At 36.0% G+C, this 24,347-nt stretch overlaps 1 protein-coding gene across 13 annotated transcripts in view; it reads right to left on the bottom strand.

Annotated features, from left to right (window-relative positions):
- The window catches only part of LOC149791062 (tensin-3-like), a 522,379-nt gene that overhangs the window by 50,818 nt on the left and 447,214 nt on the right, over window positions 1–24,347 (bottom strand). For 9 of the 13 annotated variants that reach the window (XM_089972994.1, XM_089972985.1, XM_089972990.1 and 6 more), the window contains 2 exons: window positions 9,358–9,547; window positions 1,430–1,513 (listed from right to left, as the gene is read on the bottom strand). In XM_089972994.1, the coding sequence (XP_089829120.1) occupies window positions 1,430–1,513; window positions 9,358–9,547 (274 nt within the window). The remainder of the gene's footprint in view (window positions 1–1,429; window positions 1,514–9,357; window positions 9,548–24,347) is intronic. The other 4 variants (XM_089972988.1, XM_089972989.1, XM_089972993.1 and 1 more) reach the window with 1 other exon arrangement.

The following is a 24,347-nucleotide window of genomic DNA, read 5'->3' as shown; positions in this document are numbered from 1 at the left end:
TAGTCCTGTGTAGTGACTAGTAGTCCTATATGTAGTCACTAGTAGGACCCCAGATATTAATGATGATGGATCACAATGACCTTGACCTTTGATAATGTTATGTTGTCATGAACTAAACTTAATGTACAGAAAAGATTATTTTTCATATTAGATTTCCCATGAATAAGACCTGTCAACCATAATATATATTACCCAGTATGGTCCTGGAAGCTACCTTATAAAAGAAGTTATTCTTCAAAATCTGTTACTTCAAGTACGAAGTTTATTCCAGGTTTGTGGTGCTGAACTAAAGGAAATGTGCGGAAACCACATTTCTTCTTGCAACGACAGCAACTCTGACCACTAAAATCAAAGTCATTTCCTTCCCTAAACTACAGGCCATCAATAAAGTTTGGCCTTCATCTGTGATGTGAAAGTAAAGTTTGGCCTTCATCTGTGATGTAGAAGTAAAGTTTGACCTTCATCTGTGATGTAGAAGTAAAGTTTGACCTTCATCTGTGATGTAGAAGTAAAGTTTGGCCTTCATCTGTGATGTAAAAGTAAAGTCTAGCCTTCATCTGTGATGCAGAAGTAAAGTTTGGCCTTCATCTGTGATGTAGAAGTAAAGTTTGACCTTCATCTGTGATGTAGAAGTAAAGTTTGGCTTCTTCTGTGATGTAGAAGTAAAGTTTGACCTTCATCTGTGATGTAAAAGTAAAGTTTGGCCTTCATCTGTCATGTAGAAGTAAAGTTTGACCTTCATCTGTGATGTAAAAGTAAAGTTACTGAAAGCAAACCAATTTCTTCTTTCAGTCGCCGTGACCTAAATTTATATTATGACCCAAAAATCAGCAGGCTTCTTTCTTACAAATGCAAGCCATCTCAAAGTTTTGTTCAGGTCTGTGATGTAGAACTAGTGTTATTGTACACAAATCATTTTCTCCTTTCAGACCCTGGACCTCAAAATTGATAGGCTGCTAACATAACCTGGCACTCTAGACATCGTAGCAATACAATTGAATTTTTTAAAAAAGCTACATTAAAAATCCTAATCACACACACACACACACACACACTACACAGACACACACAACACAGACATACACACTGACACCACACACACACTTAACCTGGAGACAAGCTATTTACAAGTTTAGTAATGGTAGATATCAGAGATATTGTGATTGTGTGGAAAACAGTGAACAGACAGACAGACATATGGACATCATCATGTAATCAACTTTCCCTTATGACAGGTTTTAAAAAATGGACTAAAGTATTCAGGAATGCTCAAAATTAACTCAAATGAAACTGACTTGATTCCAGCTCTTGCAGTTTGATTAACAGTAATGATGAATGAATAAAGGTATTCCACAATATGCAAAGTCAGAGGGTAATGTCATGCGGTTATTGAACATCAAAAATGGGTCATCAAAAATGTTGTTGTTACCACGATTACTGGCACCATGCAGATCTTTTGTGGAACCCAAGGACATCCGTCGCACTTTCTCATGCACTGCTTGGATTAATGTCTCTGTTTAAATACAAACAGTGACCCCGTTGCTCAAAATGCACACAGACTTCAACAATGAAACCACTCTCCTCTTGTGGCATAAATTGTGATTATCTTTAGAATGATACTTATTGATACAGGGTGACCTCATTATTACACTGAGTGATTACTCATTAGAATGCTGTGAGATCACTCACGACACTGGTGTCTAAATGATCCTTCACACTAAAACTTAATGATCCCTTGCTATAATGCTGAGTTATCCTCACTATAACACTGACCTCTCACTATAGGACAGAGTGATCCCTCACTATGCTGCTATCTAAATGATCCTTCACTCTAACACTAAATGATCTCTCACAATAGTGCTGAGTGATCCTCACTATAACACTGATTTCTCACTATTGGACTCAGTGATCTCTCACTTAAACACTTAATGATCCCTCACTATAATGCTGAGTGATCTCTCACTGTACTGCTATCTGAATTATCCCTCACTCTAATACTGAATGATCCCTCACTATAGGACTGAGTGATCCCTCATTATAATGCTATATGTGTGATCTTCATTATAACATTGTGATCTCTCACTAAAGCAGAGTGATCCATCACTATACTGCTGCCAGAATGATCCCTCACTTTAACACTAAATAATCCCTCATAATAATGATGCTTGAGTGATCATTCACTATAATAGTAAGTGATCTTTATAATGCTGTCTGAGTGACCTCTCACTATAATGCTGTTCAATGGCAACATACATATTTAGTATTATATATGAGATCACCTTATAGTGAGGTCACCTGATTCAAAGTATTGCCATTATATAGTGGGATGGTTTAATAACAATACATTGCCTTATAAAATAGACTGCATTTTACTGGAGCACCATACAGTAAGGTACCAATGTATTAACATTCAAGCCTTAATTTTCTGGGTGCTGACTGTTCAAAATCATCATTTCTAGGAATGAATGGGTTGTGCCTTTTACTTACAAGAAACTACTTTGCAGATACTGTAACCTGAGCAGAGCAAATTGTCTCCCTTATCCTGATCTGGGAATTGGGAATTGGTGTATGTGTAAGGTTCAGCAGTTTGGATATAAAGTTTACTTGCAATTCCCATCCAGCTGTTAACATGTCTACCATTTAAAAAGCACATTGACAGACTAGGGCCAACTGTTCTGAATCTTTGGTAACTGAAACATTTATTGAACAAGTGCCCTCTTGCAGGTTACAGAGTAACTGTAAGAAGCAAACTAAATCAACTGACCAATGAGAGAGCTTGATACACATGATGGGTACTCAATATAATGACTTCCAATGTGTCCATGTGACTTGATTTGGAAGAAAAATGTGTGTACAGTCTAAAACTGGAAAAATAGACATATGACATGTGCCAGTCTTTGGAGATCACAATGATTATTCATAATTATTTTTTCCCCAAGGTAAACAGCGATCACGATGATAATACCTAATGATCTCCCATGTGATGTGTCATTGTCTATGGAGATCATGATGATTATACCCAATGATCTCCCAAGGAAGACAGAGATGATGATAATTATTCCCAATGATCTCCCAAGGAAGACAGAGATCATGATAATTATTCTCAATGATCTCCCAAGGAAAACAGAGATCACCATTCTGTACGGTGATTATACCCAATGATATCCCAAGGTAAGCAGACATGTGACACAGGTCAAGGCCTGCAAAAATCATGATAATTATTCCCAATGATCTCCCAAGGAAAACAGATCACTATTCTGTACGGTGATTATACCCAATGATATCCCAAGGTAAGCAGATATGTGACACAGGTCAAGGCCTACAGAGATGACGATAATTATTCCCAATGATCTCCCAAGGAAGACAGACATCATCATAATTATTCCCAATGATCTCCCAAGGAAGACAGAGATCATGATAATTATTCCCAATGATCTCCCAAGGAAGACAGAGATCATGACAATTATTCCCAATGATCTCCCATGGAGGACAGAGATCACGATAATTATTCCCAATGATCTCCCAAGGAAAACAGATCACCATTCTGTAAGGTGATTATACCCAATGATATCCCAAGGTAAGCAGACATGTGACACAGGTCAAGGCCTACAGAGATCACGATAATTATTCCCAATGATCTCCCAAGGAAAACAGGAACAAGATGTCTAGTTAAGTTCCACCCACTTGCCTGCATCTGATAATAGAGCAACAAATACTGTTTTGACTTGGCTGATGCAGAATGAATAGACAACTCTTGTCTAGCAAAGATGGTTCTTATGATCATTTAAGCCCTGAACTGGAAATAAAAAATTTCATTTTGTGAATTTTGGTTCAATTCATCAAAAAAGTTACTTCTGAAAGCTTGTTTCTGACTGGCTGACAGTGGAAATTCATTTCAAGACTCAATCTCAAAGTCTGATGATCTTCAGATCTACTTTGCAAACCAGCATGTGGTCAAATTTGCTAGACCAGTATGTGGTCCAATTTTGCAAGACCAGTGCTGGACCTAATTAGCCAGACCAGTATATTGTCCAATCTGCAAAGGCCAATTTGGCCTAATTAGCTTTACCAGCATGTTGCCTAATTAACTAGACCTGTACATTGTCCAATCAGCAAAGGCCAATTTGGCCTAATTAGCTTTACCAGCATATGGCCTAATTTGCAATTTGGCCAAATTTGCTACATCCAGATGTGACAACAAATCTGGGTCTACACTATTTGAAGTTGCATGTGTGTCATTTATACTGATAAAAGTAAAATGACTAACAGCTTATGGATAGGTATGACTGATAGTCATGAAAGTAAAATGACTAACATATGGACAGGTATGACTGTGAAAGTCATGAAAGCAATATAAATAATTTCCATTTTTGCTGTAAAGACTGTGATTATAAGACTAATGCCACAGTCCTCCATGCAGGAAGAAAACATTGAGTGCTTTAGAAGGGTTTTTATAAAGAATGGTAATCTGATTTTAGATTTATTTAAATGGAATCTGTTTACTTAGAGTTGAGGTTAGTTCAACGAGGTACATGTAAACCTATCTTGTTGAACATCACTATAGAAAAGCTGCCTGTCCACAAACTTTCTTGTTGGACAACCTCTATATAAAGAATAACCGACCATAACCTCTCAGTGGAGATCTGTATAGAAAAGATGCATGTTCATAACCCCATTTTTCCATAAACCCATATTTAGTCAATATTCTTAGTGGACATTTCTATATAAAATATGACTGTCCATAAACTTGCATTAGTTGACATCTCTACATAAAGGACGTGTTCATAACCTTTATTAGTGGACAGTTATGTATATAGAACTCTTCACAATGAACCTATATTAGTAGACATCTCTATAGAAAGGACATAACCATAAATTTATCATAGTGTACATTTCTAAACAAAGGACACCTGCTTATAAAGCCGTCTTATTGGACATCTTTATATTTAAAAATCAAGATAGAATGCAAATACCCACCTGGATAATGGACTTCAACTCAGTATTCTGTAATGTTTATTCTGATGGGATTTTTTGGGAATAAAAATTTTCTAGCTTTCAAATTGTGTGAAAAAAGTAATCTCAAGCAGATTTACAAACGTAAACAAAAAGTAGTTGAAAAGTGTTTTTAAAAATTATCATTAGAAAAAAAGAATATTAAAAAATCCTGGTTCAAACGAAAATCCCAGCCCCACCCCCACCATCTTTTGCAAAATTTGAATAGACCAGTTGGTCCCTTAGCAACAGTGCTCCAGGTACCATATTTACAAGACCTTTTATTCCTCAATCATATGCATGCTGATTTATATTCTATACACTACTGCAGGTCTGGGTTTATTAACAGTCTCCAGATAAACTTACAGTTTTCTTTATAACTCCCACCTCCCCATTATCTCAGGAGAACATTATCATTAATCTGGCTGAAAATTAAGTGTTGTCTGAGAAAGCTAAGGGGGGGGGGCTTTATTCTTTAATGTAGGAATATATAATGAATGGAGTTAGTTGCCTTTCGTCCTTTGGACTGGCACCTTGCTTACCATCATTGCTAATAAATGTTACTGTTTAATGCTGGAAAGTGGGTCATTTGTTTTATTTGTTGTTCCACTATAACATTTTACACAGTCTAATAAAATTGTTTGTACATTGAATAAATGACTATGTTTAGTCTTATGAACTGAGGGGTTACATGTCAGGGTTGTTTTCTATCCCTGAACTTGTGATGTGTGTCTGATTCATGTTAGACATATTTATTTGGTGGGCCTGACCATGTGTCTGATTCATGTTAGACATATTTATTTGGTGGGCCTGTCCATGTTGTACCTACATACCTAATGACCAATGAGCTTTGTGTTTTTATACATTAAAAACCTGTTCACGCAGCTAGATGGAAAGATCTAGTAATTAGAACCAAGTACCACCCCTACGGATTGTCTGTTATACTTACTGCACCCCCACCCCAGCCCCAATTTTTGTTGACAACTTCTCTAAAGGGTTGCTTAAAACATCAGGCTGACTCTATAGCTGCTTGATTACATTCACTGTTACACCTATTGTTTTGACCAATTTATGATCAATGCAAACAGTTTTGGATAGAAATGCAGACTCTTAAAGGTTACAGGCACTATACGCAAAGTGTGACAAATATACTGTACATGTCAGATCCAGATGCAACCAAGATAGACCCTGATCTGCTAGAATGTTACATGTCAGAAGATCTGGGTCCATTTTCTGGCAGGTGGATCAGACTAAAAAACATGTATATACAGTAAATTTTATACCTGTTATGTAAACAATAGATTTTTTGGTCTCAACCTACTTAAAGAAAATAATGTCAAACTCATTTAGAATCTACAGCTTGTAATGACTTTTACAAAATAGCCAAATTTGTATCAACATTGCTCAACTATCACCAATGGGTGCACAAAAACAGATTGTTAATTCATAACCTGAGGTTTCTAAGCATGAGCTGGCATGGGTTTTCCAATTAGCACTAATTGATGTATATACATTAACCCATAGGCTGTGTCACAGGATACACTAATACAGCCCTGAAGGACATGGAGGTTAGTTTCAAATAACTTGTTATTCATCACTTATAACATAATGTCTGGAAAATTGTTTTCAGTTCAGAAACAGTCTTGGACATTTTCCAAACATGACCTAACAGGGTGGGGAGTAACTGTACCCACAACAAAGAAGCTTTAATTCACCATTGTACACATATTAAACAATATATAACTGTGCATCAAGGTCATACTAACTTAACACTCCCTTATACCGTAGCTTTCTAGTGCATAATTTAAGTGTACTGTATTCAATCCTGATACAGTACTCCCTAAATATAATGCTATTGGTGTTATAAAGAGGGGCATTACAGTGATAATGTTGTATCAAGGAGCTGTTAGAGCACTAAATTATCAGAACAGTATATGGTTGATTACAATCATATTATCGTTGCTATAAATGAAACATTTAGAAGGAAACTTTTGTTCTCGAGAGTTCTTTTTAGAGCTTTACTATGTTTTTATTTTGAAATGAATTATACAACAACCCATTGTTTTTAATTGCATCCATATATATACTTAAATTTTTCAAATTAGCAAAGCTGCTACGAAGCAGCAAAATGTCAAATTCACTTGTAAAAGTTCAGGTGAAATGTGTATATAATACTGCATTAACAAAATATTAATACTTCACGAGTTTGTAAAAGGTAGGTTGCAAGGTTGGTTAGTAATAATCATAAAATTGTATCAGACAGGTTTACAGATAATAAAAGTGACCTGTCCTCATTTTCTGCAGCTTTCTTGAATTAGAACTAAGTCATTTACAGACTAGTACTGCAAATACAACAATATAAACCATAATTCTATTATATCCCATAATTTTATTACATCCCACAATTATATTTTATCACATAATCCCATGTTAAATATAATCAATAATTATTAAAATCTGTATATATTTTTACTTGTTATCATCTATCCTTTGTCACTCAAAACATATACTGGAATACCATATCTCCATCTTCCACTGCAATGTGTCTTACTGACTGAAAGGCTACTTCATACACATGGTCTCCCTTCTAGTCAAAACTTTCAGACAATGCCTGTATGGAACTGTTTACTTACCTGACACAAACACACATAACAAATTGATGTTGTTAATATTGGCAGGAGTATGGACAAGCCCATGTATCCCAAACTGAATCAGCTGTCAGACTGACAACCTACCATAAAAAGGTGTGATAATCAAGGGACATAACTCTTAGATATTTGGAAGATAAACATGTACATTCATCAGTCCTGGTGAGTTAGTAGGTTGAAAAGGTTAAAAAGGTCAATTCTAGTTTTCATTCTGAGCTCTGAAAATGGTTATATACTCTTAAAACTTAAATCAGGGTAATAAAGAAACTTTTAAAAGTAAATTAAAAAAATAAATTATTTGGTAAGAACAGGAATGTGTTAACTCTTCTAATACATGCTTTTCATCAACAGCATATAAAATAAATTACACACACTCTGAACAAAATGGCACAGTCGTATATTACATGGATTAGAATTATGCATGTACAGTTGGACTTGGACTTGAATCATCACACGACTGAGACAATCAAGAACACAACAATGGTTGTGTATAGCCTGACTTGGACTTGATGTATGACAAGACTCAGAAGACCAAGAATACAACAATGGATGAGTACAATTTGACTCTGACTTGATGTATGACAAGACTGAAGACCAAGAACACAACAAAGGGTGAGTACAATTTGACTCTGACTTGATGTATGACAAGACTGAAGAACAAGAACACAACAAAGGGTGAGTACAATTTGACTCTGACTTGATGTATGACAAGACTGAGAGAATCAAGAACATGACAAAGTAACATCATGATTATTCTTTCCAATCTACTTGCTTTTGTCAAAGAATTAATGAGCAAAAAACAACATCTTAATCTGATATCTGGGCCTTTGAAATTTGTATTGCCTACTGCCTAGGGCAATGAGGGCAAGCCAATATGACACTGGCATGTAATGTCAGAAGCTCAGAGTAATCACGTAGCAGGCCTTTGAAATTTGTATTGCCTACTGCCTAGGGCAATGAGGGCAAGCCAATATGACACTGGCATGTAATGTCAGAAGCTCAGAGTAATCACGTAGCAGGCCTTTGAAATTTGTATTGCCTACTGCCTAGGGCAATGAGGGCAAGCCAATATGACACTGGCATGTAATGTCAGAAGCTCAGAGTAACCAAGTAGCAGGTATTTGAAATTCCCATTGCCTGCTGCCTGAGGCAAGCTTACTTTCATGCAGGTAGGCAATATTCAGCTGCTGATCACCTGTTGGGCAAGCAAAAAATCTCAATCTACCTGTAGCATGTTTCAAAATGGGCTAGCAAAAAATTTCAATCTACCTGTAACATGTTTCAAAATGGGCAAGCAAAAATTCTCAATCTACTTGTAACATGTTTCAAAATTAGCAAACAAAAAATCTCAATCTGTAACATGTTTCAAAACGGGCAAGCAAAAAATCTCAATCTAACTGTAACATGTTTCAAAATGGGCAAGATATAATATTAAGTTCACAGTCACAAGGGGGAGAAAACTTTTTAAACAAATTAGAAGGCTTGAGATGATAACCATTCAAATTTGCAAAATCCATTTCTTTCTTATGACGCTTAACCAAGACACACTTTTGTGTTGCAATAGTCAATGGCAACAAATTACATGTTAGTTTAACATATTGCTCAGTAAATAATAAAAAAAGAAGAATTGTCAACTCAAAATATTAACTTCACAAAGAACATTTCTATAACAAGCTTCAGCTGTTGAGTTCCCCTCATACTGGATTATCTCTCTTACCTGCAGAAGCCACAGCGCTGGTGGGGAAGCTGGGGGTAACAGAGCGCCCAAGAGTGCCAGAGTGCGAGCTAAGTGTCCCTGTGTGTGACCCCTCAGGCTCCAGAGTCTGGACACCAGGGCCAATTGGGCGAAGTGTGATCCTGTCCTCTTCTATCTCTCGGACTGTCTTAGGTTCAGGTGGTGTTTGCACCTATAGATATAAAAAATTACAACCTTAACATACTAAGATGGCACTACGTTTGAATAAAAGATGGAAGAGTCCATGATATGTAAATGGAGGTCACTGAGGAGGGACACACACACACACACAGAGGCAGAATTTTCTCCAGAAGATGAATCCTCATGAATCACCATAATAAATCATGATAGTATGCATAAATACAGTAGATGATTTGCCATGAGCATAACACAACCAATAAAATTATTGATGTTAACAAAGTTCAATTTTATCATGTAAGTCCTAGACCAACCACCATATTCTGGAAGTTACTAAATTGAATTATCCAGCCCTCCTAACCCAAAGACTTCATAACAAATGTTGTCTCAAACAGATTGTATGTTATTTGGCAGTGTTTTAAACTCGACCTTTTAAGGTTGATCTGATCTAGACACTTTGGCCAACATGCCCCTTGCTTTAAAAACATCTTATTACCAATTTCATGTCTAACTTAAAACCTGGAAGACATTATGGTCTTATCTTCAAAACAAAGAAATAATGCAATTTTGCTTGTGCAAAAAAATCCCATCAAGAATTCCCGGTTTTCAAGAGTGGACAAATACCAAAAAAATCTATCCCATTGTTTTTCCTGCTTATAAAAAACAACTGATGTGGCCACAGACACAAGTTTTTGTTAGTAAAAAAGGAAAACTATTGACAACACCCACTCCCATTCTATACAAAAGAATGTTCACAGGGTGACAAGCTGGTGCAGTTTTAAATCTGCCCCCTCACCGATTCTGCACTAATTTATTTATCCCATATGCATTCTCAATCACTGATTAAATATCTCAACATAAATAGGCATTCCAAAATTTGGTATCCATGTATGATTTAAGTATTTTACAGATCATTTTTGCACAAAGTTTCTCTTTTGCTTTGCCAATATCTGCCATGCAGAGAACAGGCAACATTAAATTCTAATTGGTGGCTATTGTTTCCTCAGCAATAGGAACAAATAATAACTATCAATGAAAATTTAATATAACATATTTCACTGAATGACACATTGGAAGTGTAGATTTCAAATTTGATCCAAGTAGAATTAACAAAGAAATGTTATGTAAAGGTGGTTATTAATGATAAGTAACGGACTTCATTATATATGGAGATGTCTACTGTCTGCTGAAAATGCCGTTGGGGTAAGATAAATAACATAAAATAACAATGGGGAGGGGGAAAGATTATCAATTACATCACCGCAAGTTAATTTGTTAAAAACGGACAAGTGGGTGCTATCAATAGTTTTTATCTTATTTTACTGACAAATAAAACTGCCTATGCATGCGATAGTCATCTGGGATAAATCCTAAATTTAGAGAATAACAAGACAGATGACAAATAATTGTTCATGGCTGATGAAGATTAAAATAACTTGCATCTTGTATTGATGTATGTATCAGCATGGCAACAATATTGATGTGTGTATCGGCATGGCAAAAATATTGATGTGTGTATCAGCATGGCAAAAATATTGATTTTGTATCGGCATGGCAAAAATGTTGATGTTGTATTGGCACAACAAAAATACTGATGTACCGGCACAGCAAAAATATTGACGTGTGCATCAGCATGGAAAAAATGTTGATGTTATACTGGCACGATTAAAATATTGATGTATCGGCATGGCAAAAATATTGATGTGTGCATAGGCATGGAAAAAATATTGATGTTGTATTGGCATGAAAAAAATGCTGATGTACTGGCACGGCAAAAATACTGATGTGTGTATCGACATGGAAAAAATATTGATGTTGTATTGGCATGACAAAAATACTGATGTACCGGCACGGCTTAAATATTGACGTGTGCATCAGCATGGAAAAAATATTGATGTTGTATGGGCACGATAAAAATATTGATGTATCGGCATGGCAAAAATATTGATGTTGTATCGGCACGATAAAAATATTGATACATCGGCACGGCAAAAATATTGATGTATCGGCATGGCAAAAATATTGATGAGTGTATCAGCATGGAAAAAATATTGATGCTTTAGCTATGTCACTTTTGCATCTGGGCAAAAAGACGGTTTCATTCGTTATTTATTAAAGCACTGTACTGTGTGCACTTTGAAAGACTGCAATGGTGGCTGTGGTATCATTAGGTGCCAGGGTCCAAGGATTTACCCACGTAACTTTTCTGTTGGCACTCGCCTACACTTAGTACTCAATAAATGTTTTTGAAATAAAAAAAATATATAACAAAACCTTTGACCTTTGTGGAAAACCGATGTACAAGTAAAATTAATGAACACAATGAGCTTTAGGACTCCATATACAACAGGGCTCTATGGACAACGCTGTGAGAGAGCTTTGCATATGTATAGATGTCTAAAGAATTTCTTACATGATATTCATAAATAGCATCTATAAAAACAAAACAGCTGTGGCATCAATCAAACTTCTCAAATGGCCAGACAAATTTCAGAGGTCAGGCAAACTGCAACTTGGTACAAAATAGGTCTGTTAGCCATTTTCTGACACTACTGAAATAGCAGTTTGGTTTAGGAGGAAGTCTGCTTGAACCTTCCCTATGTAGCCAAAGTACTTTTTATTTCAAAAGTGGAATTTTTGTTACTTTATTTGCAAAAAGTAACATCCGTTTCAAAATTAACCCCTATACATAAAATCCTTGATCCATAAGTAGACTGGTTCCCAATAAATGGAAGGAGCATATGATTTTCATTAACTATCAAAAGCCCATGTTTTAATGAAAGTCAAACCCCTTTATAACAAAATTTTGTTTCCTTTTGGGCTCATGGAGGTAGGTTGAGACCAACGTCAGCAATAAAAGACTAATGTGCAAATTGTGATACCCCAAATCTGTAAAGTTGACACTTGGTGAATGGATGTCTGCCTGCTCTTTGAGAATTTTGACTGTACTAGTCATTATTTCTTTGCACCATTTCAACTTGTGCTGTGCTTACACATTCTAAAAATGGCGCTCATGATGCTGCATGCTATAGTAGTGCAAACATTTATGCTGCAAAGACCCCCCCCCCCTCCGAAAACTTGCTATAATGCATCGCATAATCTGAACATGGACTACTTACAGTAGTGTCACTTTAAGAAATGCAGATCCCTCTTAGTCCGATCATCCTCAAATGGACATAAATAATTTGTCAGTATGACATTCAAGCCTGGACAACAGGTATATATATCCCCCAGGTATTGAATTTACCTGGACGACAGGTATACATCACCCCAGTATTTAAATGTTAAGTGTTAACTTGGTATTTGAACATTATTATGAGTACAGATATGGTCTCTAAACAAGCCATGTCAGCTTAACATTATAATGAGTACAGGTATGGTCTCTAAAAAAGCCATGTCAGCTTAACATTATAATGAATACAGGCATGGTCTCTAAACAAGCCATGTCAGCTTAACATTATAATGAGTACAGGTGTGGTCTCTAAACAAGCCATGTTAGCTTAACATTATAATGAGTACAGGTGTGGTCTCTAAACAAGCCATGTCAGCTTAACATCATAATGAGTACAGGTGTGGTATCTAAACAAGCCATGTTAGCTTAACATTATAATGAGTACAGATATGGTCTCTAAACAAGCCATGTCAGCTTAACTGTCTAAGAGGATTGCTTTCATGGGTTCAATGGCACTTTTCGGCACATAATACATGGTGACCAGTCTATCTGGTGGAAGACATGCATGCAAACCAAGAAAAATGGTCCAAGGTTTGACTTTATTACCGATGGTTTTTTATTTGTACAGATAAGCTATATCAAATATACTGTCATAATTTAAGTTTTATATGAGAGTTATGGAATATTAATTTGTATAAATTCAAAAATGTAAACATTATCTTTTCTATATGCATGAATTAAAGTTGCAAGTATTGCATTTTCTGCCCATCATATAAGCACTTGCGACACTTCAGTTTTAGAAAAGCAGAGTTAAATTGTTTCAATTATTAAATTATACATCTGTTTGATGTTTTGTGATGCAATGTCATCTTGGTTGTTGTTGTGCTAGGGTTTAATGCCATTTTTCAGCACAAGATAGGCCATACATGGCGGCCAGTATAACTGGTGGAGGAAGAACCCTGGAAAACCCAGGAAAGAACCACTGACCCATGAGAAGCTACTGGCAGGCTTTCCCACGTACCCACGCTAGCTGAGCCTTGGACTCAAACCCACGCAGACAGAGGTGAGATGGCAGTGATCCGGAATGGTGAGCACTTTAGTCCACTCGGCCACTCGGGGCCCCCAATGTCATCTTGGAATCTCACAAACACAAATTCATTCAATGTTTATGTTCTTTTAAATTTTGTGTTCAGTTTTATTGTGGGCACTCAACAGCATACAATTTCATAAGATTTCACTCAAAAATATTTGATTACTTGGCATTAACTGTGACCTTTAAAAACATGAACTTCCATAACACAAGTTTCAAATACAGTCTATTCGTGTCATTTTCGCATAGTTTGACCATATCGAAAAGGTAAGAATGTCAATGCATTATGAATTTTCTTCAAATGATTCAAAAGAAAAATAAATGTTGTTGACATTATAAAAAAAATATAACATCTGTAATGTGTATCACCCATATCTTGACAAATGAACAATGTCTGCCTCATTCCCAAGGAATATTTTTTTTTATATTTGTGGGTCATTATTGAAATGGCTGAAAATGTCTATTTATCCAAACACTTCACACAGTAAGCATTTAATTTTTTCTTCTTCTGAACTTCGACCATTTTCTTGGGATTGGGTGATGAAGCTACTGGCAAGCTTTCTCACGTATCCATGATGGCAAGCTTTCTCACATATCCATGCTGGCAAGCTTTCCCACATATCCATGATGGCAAGCTTTCCCACATATCCACAATGGCAAGCTTTCCCACATATCCACGATGGCAAGCTTTCCCACATATCCATGATGGCAAGCTTTCCCACATATCCATGATGGCAAGGTTTCCCACATATCCACGATGGCAAGCTTTCCCACATATCCAAGTTGGCAAGCTTTCCCACATATCCACGATGGCAAGCTTTCCCACATATCCATGCTGGCAAGCTTTCCCATATATCCATGATGGCAAGCTTTCCCACATATCCAGGTTGGTAAAGTTAAGATTTACAACCAGATTCAGGGAAAAAAGCATAAAAATTGAACTTTTGACCAAATATATAGGACATTGCAAAGCACTGTCAAATTCCAATTAATATGTTATTTCACCATCTTTTTAGATTTTCCAAATGCCACAGTTTATGAAGATCCAATGAGAAATAATTTGTCTGGAAATAAAAGAATCACTTCCCCTATTCCACAAATTTAACTCCTAGCAGGCATGACATTAACTCTGTTTGTAGAATGTCAAAATTGAAAATCAAGGTCACATGTTTGTTACACATATGCCAAGGGATACATTGTACTCATATGCCTTTGGATACATCTTACACATATGCCTTATAATAAATCTTACATATATGCCTTAAGATAAATCTTACACATATGCCATGGGATACATCTTGTACATAAACCTAAGGATACATCTACATTTTGAGAAAAAATTACTTACAAGAAATAGAAACTTAACGGATACTTGGAATTTCTTACCCAGGCAACATGTCTTCAGGGGAACATGTGTAGCAGGAAGTACATGTATGCATCACTATTTTTTATGAGCAAGTCACTGTTTATATAGCTACAAGGAATATCAAACATGTATGTATCAATATTTTCTTACCAGCAAGTAAAAGTTTATATCCGAGCAATAAATGTGGTTCAGCAAGAGAGGAAAAAAAATTGTTTTAGAATGTCTGGTCATCGCAAACCTGCTTATACTGCAGAGGCAGGTGTAGACTGTATCGTTTTCTTGAAGAAAGAGCAAAACCGAACTTTAATTTGGTTTACATAAAAAACTTATGAAAGTTTATCATTTTTTAACAGCTGAAAATGGTAGCATCAGCACAAAAATTTGAAATCAACATTAAGTAATTTGCAAATTTTTAATAAGAAATAATATAAGATCTGCGTTAGCAAAAGTATTTTCTAAATAAATACCAAATCATATAATTTAGTAGCAATCTATCAAAATGCTGGTAAATGTCTATGGGTGGCAAAGCTGTAAGAATTTAAATTCTGATAAAAAAATAGTGTAAAGTGTCAAATTTTGAATTGTGTTGAACCTTGAAGTTGAATGCTTTGAGCACATTTAAGCCAGAAAAGTCTTTGTGAAGGGTCGCTTCAACCTTTCTTCATTTCTCCCCCCCCCCCCTCCCAATGTCAGTGTTAACCCTTGAAAGGCTAGCATTTAGGACTCAGTGAGATTGACCAGGTCATTACAATGCTGTCCTGAGAAGGTAAACATTTGGGCTACCAACCATAACACTTGATAGGAACCCATGTCACTTTACATGCACTGTAGTTCACAGATTCTAGTCTATCTAAAATCTGATGAAAGAAATGATTATCTTTGGATAATTTAGGAATGGCTGCTTACAATTGACCAGAGTAAATTAAGGTGGCATGCATATTAGAAGTAATGTGAATTTAAAGTGATGCCCTTGGTCAAAATTCTTTCATCTTAAATATCCTGAGAGAGGAGAAGTCTGACTCTGGGGAAAGACTAAAAAGAATAGTGCTTTCCTCGTTAAACAAGAAAAGGGAACCAGGTGGCTGTCTTGTAAGAAAAGACAGGATTTAGTGCTAGGGCACACAACTGCTGAAAGAGAACAGCATTAAGGTACGCTATTTTTATTTTCCACGTAATCTTCTATTTTTGATTGTTTGTTTTGTGCAATGTGTTTGATATGACTAGGATCCATATTATGTATTGTTTATTCAATTTCATGGGAAACTGTTGATGCTAGAACTGTTAGGCAATGTATCTCTTTATCGGTAGTTAATGATAGTTGCATATTTATATCTGATTTTGTAATGTTTAATTAATCTTGTAAGTTAGGGATTGTTGTGAGCTAGAACTTTGTCAATTTTATGAAATAGTAATCGAGCATGTGGTAGCGTATGTAAAGAGACACGGTAACATTAGATATATTGCTAATGTGTTAATTTATGGCCAGTCGCTGTGAAGCGAGGGTGATGTTCTATCATATTAGTTCAGAATTTATGCAGTGTGGATAGCTAGTATGCTTCTGAGTAACGTAAGTAAGGCAATTTAAGATACATGTAGAATGTGGTACATACAGAGATTTAGGGGTAATTCTGTCATGTAAGGAACAGCTTTCTGGAAAGAGACGGGATAGTACAAAGACGGAAGTCTGAAAAAAGAAGTGATGAGTTCAGATTAAAGGACTAGAAAGTCCAGGAATGGGTCAAGCATAGAGAATAGGAAGCCTTGAGGAAATAGGAAGACATTGATACACGGTCAAGGGAGGAAGGTGATGCAATCAGTTGTGGATATTGTGCTCTTTTCACCATTCATTATTATGATAAAATAAATCCAAATTAGACACTGCTATTAAATTCTGTTGACATAACTTAGACTGAATTGGAGTTGCTGTTATTAATTGTTATTGATAAAATTTGGTTATTTTTCGTGTCTAAGGGGCTTCTATTAGACTATTTCTTCCCAATAGTCTTGCTCAGTTCTCTGTTGAAATTCTATCTTTCCACTCCCACCAGGGTATAATATTGAGGCAGGTCATCCTCTAGATAATGCCAGCCAAATCCTCTTACTAAGAAGGCAACATTACAAATAGTATTATCAACTAAAATTTGTGTTTTCATTTTATCTTTTAATTCAGTTTCAATGTAGGGTTTATAAATGTGAGAAATTCTCTTCCCTACGAACATGAAACAAGTAAATTGATTGATAAAGCGATACTTGCAAGTGCTTCAATGAAAACCTAATAAAGTACTTACTCTGCTTTTTTGACAACCGCTGATGGTCTGCATCTGATAAAAATATATGAATGGTGCTTATGTCAAGTAACATCCACATATATGTCAGCTTAATTTCTTGTTAAAACTAAATACTTAAGGCATCAAATTTTTAGTTTTTGACTAATCTGTTGTGTACCATTACAGTGTAAATGCCATGTACTGACTATGTTTATTAGATGTTGTGTACCATTACAGTGTAAATGTCATGTGGTATGTTTATTAGATGCTGTGTACCTGGACAGTGTAAATACCATGTGCTGACTGTGTTTATTAGATGCTGTGTACCTGGACAGTGTAAATGCCATGTGCTGACTGTGTTTATTAGATGTTGTGTACCAGGATAGTGTAAATACCATGTGCTGACTGTGTTTATTAGATGTTGTGTACCTGGACAGTGTAAATACCATGTGCTGACTGTGTTTATTAAATGTTGTGTACCTGGATAGTGTAAATGTCATGTGCTGACTGTGTTTATTAAATGTTGTGTACCTGGATAGTGTAAATGTCATGTGCTATGTTTCTTAGATGTTGTGTACCATTACAGTGCACATGTACATGCAGGGCAAGGGAGACAATAATTCTCGTGCATTAACAAAAGTTGCTAGTACCCTCCCCCCTCCCACTGCATTAATCCTAATCTGATTTTCCCTGGCATGCTGCAGTAGTACAGCTGGCAGATTCTTAGACTTAATCCAAGGGTCATGGGTTTGATACACAACCTTGCCAGCAAGGGTTGGCTGCCTCAGTGTATCACTGAGAAAGGCACTTAGCTCCCATTTCCTCGGCGTAAATATGGCTAATAACCTGTTACAAGTGCCATTAAAACCAATGAAACAACGATCACTTGCTATCACGTACCAATGTTTATTCTGCCATTTGTGTCAATGTTTATGGACCCCACTGCTAACAAACTATCCAGGTAGATGTGTATACTAGTTGATTCTATTGCTGGATTAAAACAAAATATACTATACTTTGTTTTTTCCTGTTGTCACCTTACACAATTCTGGTGGACATTAGCTTTTTCTAATACAGTGGAGATAAATATTGTTCAGATATTTGACATGTGATTAAATTATTGTATCTTGTTGAATTTTCAGAAAAAGAAGCTGAAAGTATTATTTATGTTAGTTAAGTGCAAAGTAAGCACAAAACAAGCCAGAAATTCCCAAAATGTACACCAAAAAAATCGACAATCAAAATGTTCATAAACTTTGCTGGCTGTGAAATTTAGTTTAATTTTAATAACAAAACAGTGTGGCCTTTAACTTTACATAGTACGGAATTAAGAAAATGTTTTTATCACAATTCGCATGCAATCAAACCCTTCTAAAGATCATGAAACTTGGTATTTATTGACATGTAGTGCAAAGAAACTCTGTAATAACTAAAGACATTTCTCAAAATTATAAATGAGAAAAATCCCCAAACTGTCAATTCCAGTGCAAGTCCTTGATAAAGAAACTCTTTATGAAGAAACCATCAGGTGTAGGTATCCCAAAAGCACCAAATTCAATTGTTAGTTTTGTTTAATAGAGTTAAATGTCTTCATATACAAAAATGCCATTTTCTCCCCATCACCATGTACCTGAATGACAAGTGAGGTGATTCCATGACCTAGTTTTTAATTAACAGAGCTGTTTGTTGGCAGAACACAGACTTCCAAGTTTGTACTTGGTAAAAGAACTGTTAACAGGAAACATAAAGATAAAAATTATGACTCACGGGAAGCTATTGGCAAGCTTTCTCACATACACGTCCTGGTCGAGTACAAGACTCAAACCCCCCATAGGCAGAGGTGACGTGAGTGGTCTGTACAGGTGAGTTCCTTAGACTGATCAGCCACCCTGGGTTTGAACTTTGAACTTTAATAACATGGAAGGTCTACTTCTGTGTGAAAAGGTTGTGAAAGCAAACACATTTTCTGAATTATAATGGCTGGATTCATACATGCTTTGCATATTTATAACTGTGTTCATGATACAGAACTGAGTCAGAAAAAATCGAACATATCGGTGTATCACAAAGAAATATATCTAACAAGGCCTTGCATTTTATTGGATCCACGACTGCTTGTTATGCTTTAACGGTGTTGAAACATGTTACAAAATAACTGCCTTGGATACAGTCTATACTTGCTATTAGAGGCAAGCCCAACTGCAAGCTGCACAGACCCTGATCATTATGCACCATTATATATGGGTTTGTGCAATTTTGTTAGGAGTAATCAGTAGAACAAACAACGCAGATCCTGATCTGCTGGCACATTATGCTATGGCAGATCTGGATATTTTGTTATTTGCAGCTTGACTAGACCTCTATGTGAGTATATACGGTAAACTGTGATGTAACATGTCAATGACTTATAATCCAGGTTCTGATGGCTTCATTTGAAAGTCAAATTTAATGTAGTTATTAAATACCTATCAGTTCCAGTTATGCATAAATGAAGATTTTGTACTGTAAACCTTGTTAAACACTACACACTTTTAAGATATACTGTAAACCTTGATAAACACTACACACTTTGAAAATAAGGTTGAAGTGTAAAAAATATAGTTAAAATAAATACAAACACATAAAATTTTGAAAACTGGAGTTCAAAAACACAAGGCAATCCAAAGTTAAATCACTGATAATTTTGTTTAAGAATCAAATTGTATAAAGTATCTGCTACAGATCTCTGTATTATATTTTAAATATAGTTTCTATTTAAGTAATTTGGGTCTATGACATTTAAAGTCTTTAATTCAGTGGCTAATTGGCATTATAGTAAAGTATATGTACACTTCATCTTTTCATAGCAAGGCTGGTCACTAAGGTCAAATCAACAACTAAGTTGGTCAGGTAAATCACTCTGTATTTAAAAGGAGGTCATGTCAACATAGCATGATTCTAGATGGTACATTTGTGCCATGGAAATACAGGTGCCCTAGCCATTGATTGGATCATAAATCTAAAAAGTATGTCGATGATCAATGTATTCTGAAAGGGAATAATATGATTTAATGCATCCACAATATATTTAGTGAATCAGATTTTGTTTATTTTAAGTGTATATTGAAACTATATAATGAGAATATTCATCATATATTCTATTCTTCAATTATACTTAGTTCTATAAGAATTATTGAGAAGAAATAGTGATTTATTTATAATATTTGCTAATTGGATTTAGCAAAGTGCAACATCTTTAAGCAGTCAATACTTACTGGATGATGTGAATTTATTCAAGGACTTGAATATTTAATTAATTCTATTGGATTATGTGAAACTTTCAAGGACTTCACTGATATTCTACATTCACATGATTACATCAAGGTAGAAACATTCGGATTCGTAACTGTGATAATTCAGTGGCTAGCAAGGTAACACATAAGCACTTTAAAACCTTCATCTGGAATACACTGGGACAGTTTAGTGGGAAACTGATAACTGATAGATGTGGAATTACTATGGGACTAAATATTATGTAAAGTTTCCATTAAGTGTGTACACAGGTGTGAAGTTACTATGGGACTGAACATTATTAAGTATGAAGTAAGTGTTTACATAGGTGTGGAGTTACAAAAAGACCAAACTAAAACTAAACAATGCTTAAATAAGTAAAGAAGAGTGAAGAAATCGTTTTTGCTTCATAAAGATTACTAAACATTTATCAAATACCCCAAGAACAAGAATAAACCCCCTCACCACAAAAGAAAACATGAAGCTGTCCATGGAGCGAATGCTGAAACTGCATCCCCCTTCCTGTAATTTGTATGATATGTTTAAAATTAAGGTTCATGTAGGGTATAGACTGCACCCACTAATCCCTACCCACCACCCCATAAATCTGTTATACATTAAGATTAACGTTCATATAGGGTGTAGACTGTGCCCCCCCATCCCTTACCCCATAAATCTGTTATACATTAAGATTAACGTTCATGTAGGTAGTAGACTGCTCCCCCTCCTCCATAAATCTCTGTTATACATTAAGATTATGTGTAGACCAGGGGTGGGCAAACTACGGCCTGCGGGCTGCATGCGGCCCACCAAGGGTTTTCATGCGGCCCGCCAAGGGTTTTCATGTGGCCTAGGAACAAGTCATAATTCGCACTGACTGTTTATGTTACTCTGTTTATCAAATAAAAGTGCTTCTTTTGAAGTTTTAGTTTAAGGTTACAACATATTAACAACTGAAAATTAATTATGATGTTATTTAGAAAAACCTTTTGTTTTTGCTATTTCAAATATCAATTATTTTACTTAATGAACTATGCGGCCTGCGACAAGGTGTAAATTTGTGTATGCGGCACTTGCACTGGAATGTTTGCCCACCTCAGTGTAGACTGTGCCCCCCCCATCCCATAACTCTGTGTTATACATTAAGATTAAGGTCTATGTAGGGTGTAGACTGTGCCCCCCTACCCCATAAGTCTGTTATACATTAAGATTATGGTCTATGTAGGGTGTAGACTGTGTCCCCCTTACACCATAAATCTGTTATACATTAAGATTAAGGTCCATGCAGGGTGTAGACTGTGCCCCCCCTTACCCCATAAATCTGTTATACATTAAGATTAAGGTCCATGTAGGGTGTAGACTGTGACCCCCTGAGCCCATAAGTCTGTTATACATTAAGATTAAGGTCAATGTAGGGTGTAGACTGTGCCCCCCTCCCTAAATCTGTGTTATACATTAAGATTAAGGTCCATGCAGGGTGTAGACTGTGCCCCCCTCCTCCCTAAATCTGTGTTATACATTAAGATTAAGGTCCATGTAGGGTGTAGACTGTGCCCCCCTCCTCCCTAAATCTGTGTTATACATTAAGATTAAGGTTCATGTAGGGTGTAGACTGTGCCCCCCCCCTTACCCATAAATCTGTTATACATTAAGATTAAGGTTCATGTAGGGTGTAGACTGTGCCCCCCCCGCTTACCCATAAATCTGTTATACATTAAGATTAAGGTCCATGTAGGGTGTAGACTGTGCCCCCCTCCTCCCTAAATCTGTGTTATACATTAAGATTAAGGTTCATGTAGGGTGTAGACTGTGCCCCCCCCCTTACCCATAAATCTGTTATACATTAAGATTAAGGTTCATGTAGGGTGTAGACTGTGCCCCCCCCCCCTTACCCATAAATCTGTTATACATTAAGATTAAGGTCCATGTAGGGTGTAGACTGCACCCCCTCCTCCATAAATCTGTGTTATATATTAAGATTAAGGTCCATGTATGGTGTAGACTGTGCCCCCTTACCCCATAAATCTGTTAATACATTAAGATTAAGGTCCATGTAGGATGTAGACTGCACCCCCTCCTCCCTAAATCTGTGTTATACATTAAGATTAAGGTAGATGTAGGGGTTGATGGTCAGAGACCAATTGATCATCTTGTCAAGCTTATAACATGGTGAACTGGAACCAAAATACACATCATAACAAATATCTAATGAGAGACTTGTCTACATTTTTGTTATGAAATAACTTCACAAATATTTCTTTTAACAAGACCTGGAAATCATTTGTAACAAGATCTTTCTGAAATTAAACCTGTCATGATGAAACATCAACTGTGCCAAGCCAAGGTGTAAAGAAATATCTCACCTGTTTCTATGTACTGAAATTAAATCCTTTGAAAATAATCAATTAACCTCTCTGAAGCAGCATCCAAGAGAATATCCAAAAATACATGCATCAGCTGTTGCAAAAAATATGTACACACAGAAGCCAACATAACTGTGTTGGAAAATACAGGTAAATACGTCTCCACTTGTCTTTTACCTACATCATTTACCTACATGTACAACACCTGAGGGAAAAGACTGTCACCAGTATCACTCAAACACAGTGCCTCTTTTGATCAGAAGAGTTTCCATCTCTTCTAAGAACAGGTATACACCCCTTTTAATGCCCATTATATGAATACATCCATTAATATTTAGGATTTGTAGTGAAAAGAGCTAGTTAGCTATGGCTATGGCTGTCAATAGGTATGGTGTAAAAGATAGTAAGTAAAGTTAATAAAGCTAACTATACTGAGCTTATATGCCTATATATGACAGGGCAACAAGAATGTCTTGCACCCTGTGGTATTCTTACAAATATCAGAACTACATGTACATATACTATAATACTATACTATAATAATAATACTCATTGTTGTTGTTGTTGTTGTAGGGTTTAATGTCATATTTCAGCACAAGATATGCTATACATGGTGGCCAGTAAAAATGGTGGAGAAAGAACCCGGGAAAACCCCAGAAAGAAACACCGACCCACAAGAAGCTACTGGCAAACTTTCACACATACCCGCATTGGCTGAACCCAAGACTCGAACTCACATAGAGGTGAGATGCCAGTGGTCCATAACGGTGAGTGCTTTAGACCACTCAGCCATTTGGGGCCCCAATAATCATTGTTACAAAATAATGTGCAAGACCTGATCATATGTTTACAATAAAAATCAACCTTACGTTCCACACCAATACGCTTTCAAGTACTATAACCTCGACTTAAAGTATCAAATTGTGTGTGTAGGATGATTTCTTATTTACTGACTGCCACAGAAATTAATATTTGTCAAGTGAGCGGATATTGTAAAAAAAAAACAAGGTAACGTTCCTTGCAAAAAGGCTTTAAAAATGAGGTCAAAAGTATCTAGTTTCACTTGCACACCTATCATATCCATGGAAAGGTCATGAAAAATGGACAAAAAATGTGTTGGATAAAATAATGATGAAACACTTATCAGATTGGAATGCAAAAAGAATGATATACTATAAAATTGTAGATATTTGTGTCGATCAAATTTCATGGCTTGGGAGTAAACAGTTGAGTGTGGTGGTGGTGGTTTACAACAGTGTGACATAACATTCTTTCAGTGTTTTTTCCAGGATACTGATTTTGCAGG

Source organism: Sinohyriopsis cumingii, chromosome 10 (genome assembly GCF_028554795.1).
Source record: "Sinohyriopsis cumingii isolate HCF-2022 chromosome 10, ASM2855479v2, whole genome shotgun sequence".
NCBI lineage: Eukaryota > Metazoa > Mollusca > Bivalvia > Unionida > Unionidae > Sinohyriopsis > Sinohyriopsis cumingii.
This window is presented reverse-complemented; position numbering and strand designations above follow the sequence as displayed.